This window comes from Myotis yumanensis, unplaced genomic scaffold (genome assembly GCF_028538775.1).
Source record: "Myotis yumanensis isolate MYYU_CA2020_CCGP unplaced genomic scaffold, mMyoYum1.0.hap1 SCAF_6, whole genome shotgun sequence".
Lineage (NCBI taxonomy): Eukaryota > Metazoa > Chordata > Mammalia > Chiroptera > Vespertilionidae > Myotis > Myotis yumanensis.
The window spans coordinates 29276500-29288533 of NW_027223757.1; the positions used below are offsets into that span (position 1 = coordinate 29276500).

A 12034-nucleotide genomic window follows, 5' to 3' on the forward strand; every position below is an offset into this window, starting at 1 on the left:
GGTTGCAGGCTCCTCTCCCTCCTGGGCCCTAATCGGGGCTCCTGCAGGAGGCAACCAATCGATGTGTTTCTCTCACATCTGTCTTTCCCTCTCTCTTCCACTCTTCCTAAAAGTAAGTGGAAAATATCCTAGGGTGAGGATTAACAAAAACAAACAAACAAATGAAGTATCGGTCCTTTTAATTAAGTGCAGGTAGAGTTTCCTGAATCTAGAAGGAGAGCTCCAGGGCCTCTTGTGGCCTGGCACCCACTGGAGTGCTGCCTTTGCCTTCTCCAGCCTGGGCCGCGCCCCTTGGGAGGAAGGGGTTTGAGACCCAGGAGGTGCCCTTTGAAGAGGGGTCACTAAATGTCAAGTGCACCTCAGGTCCTCTCGAGTTTTATTTCCTATGCCTATCTCTAGGCTACAGAGAGCATCTGATCAACTGATCTGATCTCTCCCCTTTAGTTTCAAATGGTATGGCTTGTTTATAGACAGGTGCAGTGATTTTCATAGAGCATGTGTTTTGTTGGGTCTGAACAAAGCAACTATGTAAGTGATAGCTCTTATGAGTTACATATCCACCAACGAAGAGGATTTAGAGTAGAAAGCAAAGATGTTAGTATAGTATCTTAGTGGTGCAATAACAGACTCTATAAAGTCAGTACATGGGCAGAGCTCAATGTGTTAGTACCCAGGTTTTTGTAACAGAAATATGGAGGACTACTGGCTAGATTTTTAAAAATGTTTTCCCTGCTAAGCATATTGCAAATATTGTAATATTTATTGTAATAAATGACTTGACTAATCATGTGAGATGTTTGGGTACAATTCAAGGAAAATGTGTTTATAACTTAAACAGAATTGGTATGTTCTTCATGCATTTGTGTGGTTGTTCCAGTTGTCTTTTGCAGATGTTCTCAACTATTTCTTTGAAACCTCTCCACTCCTATTCAGGAGTTAAGTGGTTCTGTGGAAAAGTGGCCCATTTAAACTCAATTTTGAAATGCTGAGTGGGAAGAGGTGTTTTTCTGAAAAGATTCTATTGGTAGGAAGCTATGTTTCCCCTTGCTATATGCACAGAGCTATTTCAAAAGGATGGTAAAACTGAATATTAAGGTTGTTGGAACTCGAATTTCCTGTTATATTACTGGATGACTTGCTTTTGAAATTTAGGAACAGTAAAGGCAGGAAACTGAATAAGAAGTAATCAACAAAACTTCATTGGTTAAAATGGCTAAATGGTCAGGAATATTTATTTCAGTTTTCAACTACAAAGTTTGTCTTTTCAACATTATTTAATGCTCAGAACCATTCATACCGCCCAAGTGGTAGAGTTAAATGTGTAAAACCAAATTTGAAGTAAGTCTCTCTAGCTGTAGAGGCCTTTTAATGACCTTGACCGTTCGAACATAATATCTAGTTATGTGTAACATGGGCGAGGGGAGCCAGATGGATTTGCTCTGCTGTGACTTGAGAGTTGGAGAATGTACTTGGCTCTGAAGGTACAACTCAGTCCCTGTAGTGAGGGCTGCCTGAGTACACTGCAGCATTACAAACTTGGTGATTTGTACATTTAAAAAAAAATTAATCCCCACTCTTTCTTTTCTAGGAAAGGCATGGACCAATATGTAAAAAACTCTTCAACAAAAAGCGTAAGCCTTTCAGTTCCGTAAAACAAAGATTACAGGGCACTTACTTTCCCACTGTGAGCCTGGCTCCTCAATCCAAGGTATTATCAGTATCTTCCTTATTGTTCATGATTACATCCTTAAGTACATTAAAGCCTCTTTCTGGCTCTCTGGTTTCATTCTTGCTTGATAGAGCAATGTAAAGTCATGTAAGTATAATCCACCTTTACTGTTTTCTTTTTAATCATGCTCACTGAGATTTCCAAATGTATTTCAGATACTTTCCAGATGTGACAAAAAGGAATCTTGTTTATACTTTCATTAGAGTAGCATTAAATCTAGCAGTTAACTTGGAAGAAAGTCACTTTTAACCTTACATTTAAGTCTTCCTTTAAGGTTTTATAGTTATGTTGTTTTTCTGATTATTTTGTGTTTTCCTTCACTACTGTGATTTGTGAATTTTATTACTGTATTTTCCAAACCCGTTTTATACTTTTGAAACACAAATTCTGCTTCCCTCTCCAAATCTCACAGTCCTGTTTCCTGTAAATTCAAATCCCAGCTGCAAAAGAAAAAAAAATTATAATGGAGACATATAAAGTCTAGGATAGTATATGTTTTTTGTTTTGTTTTGTTTTGTTTTTGTAGCCTCAACCAGTGAGGAAAGCTAACTGGAGACAACAACATGAAGACTTTATTATTGCAATTCAATCAGCAAAGCAGTGCAGCCTAGCCATGAAAGAAGGCCGCCCTCTCCCACCACCTCCCCCCGCATCCATCAACCCAGGTGTGTGGCCAGTTTGGTTTGTTTCTGACACTAACTCTTAACCAGTTGAGGCTATGCTCAAGTTTTGGCCAAATTATCATGCCTTGCTTCCTTCTATTTATTCTAAGATTAACAATAGGAATTAAGTTGTATAAAAGTAATTTTATCATATAATTTATCTTTTCCTTCCCCCCCACCCCCCCCTCAATTCTGTCTAAAGAGTCTGTGTTTCCTTCTAACTCTATCTCAACATGAGAACACCACTGTCGCCAGTGTCATGGCATTACATAACTCCAGGGGATGCTGTTCACATCGTGGTTTATGAGAATGGAACTGTGTAGAGCAATTTAAGATACATTAGCTCCCCAATGTCAGATACTTACAGCCCTTTTTTACTTTTTTGAGATAAAATTCCCATAATATAAACGTCATCATTTTAACCATTTTAAGTTGTATAGTTTAGTGGCCCACAGCGTTTTTACCCTAAACTTTTTATTTTGAAAAACTTCAAATCTACAGAAAAGAGGAAGGAATAGTACAGTGATCACTCATATACCTTCCACTGAAATTTGACAGTTCTTGACATTGTTGTAATATTTTCTATCACTCATTTTATTTTTATGGCAGAACTATTTAATAGTAAATTTCAGAATTTATAACACTTTAACTATTCCATTATGCATTTGTTAAGTATATTTTCGTGCATGACCACAATACTATTCTTGCACTTAACATAGACTCATGTTTTCCCAATTTTCTTAAGAATGTCTTTTAAAGCTTTCTCCTCATCCCCCAGCCACAATCCAAGATTTACGCATTGTCTTATGTTGTCTGTTTAGTTTCTCTTAACCCTGTACAACGTCCCTACCAGGCCAGTTATCTTTAGAATTTCTCATGTTCTGGATTTGTCTGTGGGTTTGTTGTTGTTTTTCTAAGTCATATTAGTGTTTAACCTGTCCTTCTATTCCCCCGTCTTTCTATAAATTGGAATTTAGGCTTAGAGGCTAGATTAGATTAATATTCATATTAATCCCTTATCAGATATAGGATTTTCAAATATTTTCTCCCATTTGGTTAACTGTCTCTTGATGGTATATTTTGATGCAAAAATGTTTTTAATTTTGATAAAGTCCAACTTTCCTTTCTTGTTGTTGTTGCCCGGCCATAGATGTCAAACTCCCTCAAAATCATTGCAAAAATCCAATGTCATAAAGCCTTTTCCTCATGTTTTCTTCTAACAGTTTTATAGTTTTAGCTCTTACACTTAGGTCTTTTATCCGGGTTGAGTTAATTTTTGTATGTGGTGTAAAATAAGATACCAAGTTCATTGGAGGTTGGATATCTAGTTTTACATGTGGTTATCTAGATTTCTCACTGTTTTGATTAGCATAGCTTTGTAGTAAGTTTTTAAAGCAGGAAGTGTGAGTTCCCCAAGATTGTTTTGGCTATTTGGGGAACTTTGAGATTTTATATAATTTTTTTTCTCTGAAAATGCCATTGGAGTTTTCAGAGGGATTGCATTGGATCTGTACATCATTTAGATATTATTGTCATCTTAACAATATTGTCTTCCAATCCATGAACATGAAATGTCTTTCCATTTATTTGTCTTCTTTAATTTCCATTAGCAATGTTTTATAATTTTCAGTGTATGAGTCTTTCATATCCTTGATTAAATTTATTTCTAAATATTTTATTCTTTTTGATGTTATTGTAAATGGAAGTGTTAACTTTATTTTCAGATTGTTCCTTGTTAGTGTATAGAAATACAACTGACTTTTGTGTGTTGATTTTGTAAATTGCAACTTAGCTGAATTTTATTTATTAGTTCTACAGTTGTTTTTCAGTGTGGAATCATTAGGGTTTTCTACATGTAAGATTATGTAATTTGCAAACAGATAATTTTGCTTCGTCTTCTCCAATTTGTATGCCTTTTATTTGTTGTATCTAAATCTTCTAGCTAGAACTTCCAAAAGTATGTTGAATAACACTGGCAAAAGTAGACATCCTTGTCTTGTTTGCCATTGAGTATAATGTTAGCTTAGGGTTATAATTGACTATTTGAACATAAATAACAGCATATTATGGGGATTTCAACACATGAAAATGAAATGTATGAAACCAATAGGATGAGATTAAGGAAAATGGACGTATATTGTTGAAAGGTTCACATTATACATGAATAGGTATAGTGTTATTTGAAGGTAGAATATTATATTATAAAGATGCCTATTCTAAACCCTAGAGTAAACACCCCAAAATATTGACATATAGCTAATAAGACAATATATGGAGTGGAGATGAAAAAATGTATTCCAGGGGGAGAAACCAAGATGGCGGCATAGGTAAACACTGGAAATTGCTGCCTCCCACAGCAACTTCAAAAATACAACGAAAAGACAAAATGGACATCATCCAGAACTACAGGAAGGTTGGCTGAGTGGAAATTATACAACTAGAAGGAAAGAGAAAAGCACACTGAGACTCAGAGGAACTGCAAAAGTAAAGTGCAGAGGTACGGAGGCTGGAGCGCGCGCCCTCGGAGAGGGGCTGGTACCTGAGGATACGGCTGTCTTTTTGAATCGGGAGGGAGTCACAAGCTCCCGACTGCTCTGAACTCCGGTTCCAGGAAGTCTCTGGGGACCCAGGGCTCATACGGGGAGAAAGTGGACTGTCTGGCAGCAGGCAGAACTCGGAACTTGAGGGCGGCTTTCCCTCAGAGGTGCTTGAAGCAATTACCGGGACACTGAGACTCGCGGCCCCTTAGGGCAGGGCTGAGGATCAACCATAGCTGCTTGCTCCGCCCTGTTGATTCCTAGACCCCGCCCCACCCAGGCTGCGGCAGAGGCTTTTGCATATGAATGCCCTGGCCTTTTGCAACCTGAAAATTACCTAACAAATTGCAGCTGGGCCAGACAGACCCAGAACTTCCAAGAGAAGGCCCAAGGCCCCACAGCAGCTTGCATTGCTTCACAGCTGGGCCTCATCTGGGCACCTCCAAACCCCCAAAAAGGAAGGGGAATCTGCAGATCTCTTCGTAGCTCCTGCTGGGTAACCTCAGGCAGAGGCTAAATTAGCACCTCCTTAGATTCAAGAGCCAGTGTACCCAGTGGTCAGAGTGGGACCATCCAGATTACAACTCCTCAGATCCATAAGGCACACACTCAGGGGGCAGACTCAGTGAGCACCAAAGCCCCACTGAAGCAAGTTTTGCCCCAGAAGGGTGTCTTCAGCACAGAAGTTCTCCCACTGCAGACACAGCTGATTCTCACTGCCAACTGGCCTGGAGATCAATTCCTCCCAGTGATACCTACAACAATCAAGGCATAAGTACAATAAGACTGTGCACAAAGCCCACAAGGGGGTGCCCCAAGAGTGTACACCTCAGGTAACTGGGGAGGCTGAGCCACTGGGCCCTATAGGACACCTAGCACACAAAACCACTTTACCAACACAGGGAAGCATAAAAAATGCGGAGACAAAGAAACAGGTCACAAATGACAGAAATGGAGGAAAGAAAATGACTGGATATAGAGTTCAAAACCACATTTATAAGGTTTTTCAAGAGTTTTCTGGAAACCGCCGATAAATTTAGTGAGACCCTGGAGGATATGAAAAAAGACCAACTAGAAATTAAGCGTATACGGACTGAAATAAAGAATAATATACAGAGATCCAACAGTAGACAAGAGGTTCCCAAGAATCAAGTCAAAGATTTGAAATACGAAGAAACAAAAAATACCCAACCGAAAAAGCAAAAAGCAAAAAGAATCCAAAAATATGAAGATAGTGTAAGGAGCTTCTGGGACAATTTCAAGCGTACCAACATCAAAATTATAGGGGTGCCAGAAGATGAGAGAGAGCAAGGTATTGAAAACCTATTTGAAGAAATAATGACAGAAAACTTCCCCCACCTGGTGAAAGAAATAGACTTACAGGTCCAGGAAGCGCAGAGAACCCCAAACAAAAGGTATCCAAAGAGGACCACACCAAGACACATCATCATTAAAATGCCAAGAGCAAAAGACAAAGAGAGAATCTTAAAAGCAGCAAGAGAAAGAAACTCAGTTACCTACAAGGGAATACCCATACGACTGTCAGCTGATTTCTCAACAGAAACCATGCAGGCCAGAAGGGAGTGGCAAGAAATATTCAAAGTGCTGAATACCAAGAACCTACAACCAAGAATCTTAAAAGCAGCAAGAGAAAGAAACTCAGTTACCTACAAGGGAATACCCATACGACTGTCAGCTGATTTCTCAACAGAAACCATGCAGGCCAGAAGGGAGTGGCAAGAAATATTCAAAGTGCTGAATACCAAGAACCTACAACCAAGATTACTTTATCCAGCAAAGCTATCATTCAGAATTGAAGGTCAGATAAAGAGCTTCACAGATAAGGAAAAGCTAAAGGAGTTCATCACCACCAAGCCAGCATTATAAGAAATGCTGAAAGGTATTCTTTAAGAAGAGGAAGAAGAAAAAGGAACTCTTACCATTTGCCACGGCATGGATGGAACTAGAGAGCATTATGCTAAGTGAAATAAGCCAGTCAGAGAAGGATAAATACCACATGATCTCACTCATTTGTGGAATATAATGAACAACATAAACTGATCAACAAGGACTGATCCAGAGACGGAGAGGCATTGATTGGACTGTAGGGCCTTGGAGGGAAGGTAGGGAGAGTGGGGGTAAGGGGGAAAGATCAACCAAAGGACATACATGCAAGCATATAGGTCTAACCAATGGACACGGACAACGGGGGGGTGAGGGCATGAGCGGGGGGGGGGGGGGGGGAGGTAGGGGGGTAACATGGGGATAAGGACACATATGTAATATCTTAATCAGTAAAAAATATGTTAAAAAAGTGTATTCCAAAAGAAGACAAGAAAAGAGAAAAAAAGGAACAAAGAACAGATGGGATAAAGAAAAATAGCAAGATGCTCGACTTCAACCTAATTCTATGGACAATTGTATAGAAATGACCTAAAACTTCAGATAAAAGGCAGAGATTATCAAACTGAACTATAAAGCAAGGTCCAGTTATATGCTTTCTGTAACAAACACTCTTTAAATATAAAGATACAAATAATTGGGTCAGGCAGGTGACAGAATGAATTGGTGGCTCCATGGGCCAGATCTAACTTCTCAAAGGATGGCAGCAACGCAGGTTTCCTGACCTGTAAATATCATAAATTCAATTTTTTAGAATCTTCATGTTTGAATATCAGGTTAGAAGTCAGATGGTGGTTTTCTTGGAGGGTTGGGGAGGACCAGAAGGGAACACATGGGAAGTCTCCTGTGTGTTCCCTTCTGGTGGGACATTGTGTTTTATCTAGGCTGTTTACAGGGGTGTATGCAGTTTGTGGACATTTCATGGAGCCATACACTTATGATTTGTGCCTTTCCTCTTCGATAAAAAGGTAAAAAGAGAAATAAACACCAGGAATGTTGACTGGCATGTTTAAAGCACAGAAAAATATACACATCAAATAATAATCATAAAACTGCAGTGGCTAATATTAATATTAGGCAAAGTAAACTTCAAGGCAAGTATTATTAGCAGAGATAATGATTAAAAAATATATTCATCAAGAAGACCTATCAGTCCTAAATGTTTATGTACCTAGTAACAGAGCTTCAAAGAACACAAAACAAAACTGACAAAACTGGACGGAGTAGACAAATTCACAATAATATGTGGAGATTTTATCATTCCTCTCTTAGTAACTGATTAAATAAGCAGCATGAAAATCATCAGAGATATAGAAAATTTGAACAACAATATCAACCAGTTTGACCTAATTGACACCTATGACTATAACGTGACACATGTCAAGAGCAGAATATAATTCTCCTCAAGTACATTCACCCACAGACCATGTGCAGAACCATAAAACAGATCTAAAAGGATTAAATCTAAAAGTATTAAAATCATACAGACTATGTTATTTGACCACATTAGAATTAAAGTAGGAATTATGAGGAAATTAACAACTCCTTTCTAAATAACCCATGGATCTAAGGCAAAATTATAAAATATTTTGAATTGAATGGTAATAAAAGCATATCAAAATTTGTGGGGTTTGGTTAAAGCAGTGCCTTGAAGGAATTTTATAGCTTTAAATACTTATATTAGAAAAGGAAAAAGATTTAAATCAATTACCTTAAACTTCATCTTTAAAAAGTTAAAAATATAAGAACAAAATTACACCTGAATTAAGTAGTTTTAAGAAAGAACATAGTTTCTATTGTCAAATGAATCAGACAAGGGTGAATTTTATCCCTACTTGTTTAATTTGTACATAGAATATATCATCTGAAAAACTGGGCTAGTGAAAACTGGGAGAAGAAATATCAATAACTTAAGATATGTAGACGATACCATCTTTCTGGCAGAAAGTAGTAATGATTTGAAACAACTTCTGATGAAAGTGAAAGAAGAAAGTGCCAAAGCAGGACTCCATATAAACATCAAGAAGACAAAAATCATGACAATGAGAGAAATACATGTACCTTTAATGAAGACATTGAATTGATAATGAAATAAAGATTTTGCTTACCTTAGTTAAGTCATCAGTTCAAATGAAGACTACAGCCAAGAAATTTAGAGATAGCCAAGACTGAGAATGGCAACCATCAGAATTAGGAAAGATCACCAAGAACAAAGATGTTATTACAGACAAAGCTAAGATTTTCTACACTCTCGTATTCCAATTACTGTGTATCACAGATGGGGGGAAAGGGTTTGTTTGAAATATGGTGTTGGGGGAAAGCTGCATGGATAGTCCATGAAAGAAGCCATAACAGAGGCTGAGCAGGGCTGCTGAGGACAAGGCATTGTAGACATCACTCAGAGGGTCACCAGGAGTCAGAGCTGACTCAACCGCATGCAACACACACAAATTATAAATACAATTCATCATATTAATTTTGTTAAAATACTTAAAAATATTTAATCCTTTATTGTTTAAAGTATTACATGAGTCTCCTTTTTCCCCCATTGATCTCTCCCCTGCCACTCCCTCCCCCAAGCACAAGCCCTCACCCCCCGCACTGTGTCCATTGGTTTTGCTCATATGCATGCATACAAGTCCTTTATCATCTCAATAGATATAGGCAGAGCCTGTAACAAAATGTAACACCCATACATGTTTTAGAAAGATACTTAGAAAAGTAGAAATAGAAGGGAACTTCCTTAATAAAGGTAATCTTTGAGAAAGTATAGCTAACATCACATTGAATGGTGAAAAACTGAACATTTTCCTACTGAGAAATGGAAAAAAAAAATAAGGGTGTCCTTTCTGACCACCTTTATTCAACACTGTACTAGAGATAGTACCCAGCGTAGTAAGGAAAAAAAAAATAATTGATACGTATAGACATATAGATATATACAAATATATGTGTGTGCCATATATAAATGGTATATACCTATATCATTTAAAGATTGAAGAGGAAGAAGTAAAACTATATTCACAGACAACATGACCATGAATGGGTAAATGTAGAAAATCTTAGGTAACTACAAAAAAGCTACTGAAATTAAAGTGAATTAACAAGCTTTTGGGATATAAGGTCACTATACATAAGTGAATTGTATTTCCATAGACTATACTTACACAGTTGAAAATGAAATTAAAAATACCACTTACAATAATATAAAACATTAATACTTAGGTATATATTTTTAAAAATATGTAGACCTATAAAATGAAAATCTTATAACTTAGAGAACGATAAAGAGGAATAAAATATATGGACAGATTTACCATTTTCATGGTTTGGAAGACTCAGCATTGTGTTATGATGTCAGTTCTCTCCAAGTTTATCTGTGGCCTCAAGGTATTTCTAATAAAAATTCTTGCAAGTTTTCTTTGCCAAGTAGGAATTGACCAGTTGACTTTAAACTTATATGGAAATTCAAAGGGTCTGGAATAGCCAAGATAGTTTTGAAAAAGAATATAATTGGAGGACATACACTCTCTTATGCCAACACTTACTATAATGTTACAATAATCATTACAATTTGGTGTTGGTGTATCAATTGAACAATGAAGAGAATCTAGATATAGACTCCTCCTCCCCCATCTATGGACAATAGGTTTTTGACAAAAGTAATTCAATATGGGGAAGGATAGTCTTATTAATAAATTACATGGGAAAAAATAAATTACATGGGAAAGCTTGATATCAATATGGGAGAATGACCCTTAATCATATACAAAAAGTAATTCAAAATGGATCATTGACCTAACATAAGTGCTCCAACTATAAAATTTCTAGAAAAATAATCTTTGATCTAAGGGTCAAGGTTTCTTAGGCATTAACAATTTTTAAAAGGAAAATTGATAAATTGGGCTTTACCAAAATTTAAAATCTCAGTTTTGAGAGACACCATTAAGAGAATGCAAAAGCAAGCCACAGGCTGGAGGTAAATATTCATAATACACACATCTGACAAAGGACTCATATCAAGAATATATAGATAACTCTTACAACTCAATATTAAGACTAAGTCCAAGAGGGAGAAGGCAAGCGATGTATTTGAACCTATGTATAAAAAAAAATGAACAATAACTATATGAACAGATATTCAATATTATTTTCATCAGGAAAATGCAAATTAAAACCACAATGAAATACCACTACATATCCACTTGAATAGCTAAGACTGGCAATACTACAAGTAATGGCTAGATGTGGAATAACTGGAAGTCACACACGCTGCTCATGGGAGTATGAAATAGTACAGCCACTTTGTACTGGTGTTTTCTTAAGCATGGATATAATTCTACAGCAACTCCAATCCTAGCTACTTATGCAAAAATCTGAAAACATGTCCTTAAAAAATACATGTTTATCGTATTATTATATAGCATAAACTGGAAACAACTGAAAATATCCATCAACAAGGGAATAGCTAAATTGAGGAATATTTGCAAAATGTAACATAATTCAGCAGTAAGAAGAGATTGCCACTATACATGCAGCATCATGGATGTTCTATTATATGAAATTATAACATCTTCAGTCATGAACCTAGATCTTTGGTTGCTTGAGACTGGACTTGGGGGAATATTGACTGAAAGGACATGAGGGAACTTTCTCATGTGATGAAATTGTTCTGTATTTAATTGGGGTAGTTATACAAGTGTATATATATTTGTCAGAACTCATTGAACTGTACATTTAAAATAAGTGCATTTTATTGCATGTAAATTATTTCTCAAAGTTTGTTTTTAAAAGTTAAAAACCCCACTGTGCATAGTGTGGTGAAGGCCTGGGGTTGGGGGTGGGGGTGGGCAAGAAGGGGTCAATGGTGGGGGGGACATATGTAATACTTTCAACAATAAAGATTAAAAAACAACACTGTGTAATTATGCTATAAAAATTATCTGAAAATGTCATCTGAACATCTTTACCAGATAATAATTTTAGTAAGTGCTTCACTCTTGCTGGGTACTAATGAAAATGTAGTTAGAATATTATGTGTCTAAGATGTTCAGTAGAAATAGCTATGGCTGTGATTTTGATAATACTTTGACCACAAGCTTTATATAACAAAACATCTTTTATCAGAAATACTTTTATTTTAATGGCAGAAGTTACAGGGTTAAACAACTACTTATGGTTCTTTAATTGAATAAGTGAACCAT

At 36.8% G+C, this 12034-nt stretch overlaps 1 protein-coding gene across 1 annotated transcript in view; it reads left to right on the plus strand.

Moving 5' to 3' along the window:
* Positions 1 to 12034, plus strand: part of ZC2HC1B (zinc finger C2HC-type containing 1B) — a 36370-nt gene that overhangs the window by 5662 nt on the left and 18674 nt on the right. Inside the window, exons 3-4 of the mRNA XM_070419273.1 lie at positions 1589 to 1708; positions 2256 to 2394. Of these exons, the coding sequence (XP_070275374.1) occupies positions 1589 to 1708; positions 2256 to 2394 (259 nt within the window). The remainder of the gene's footprint in view (positions 1 to 1588; positions 1709 to 2255; positions 2395 to 12034) is intronic.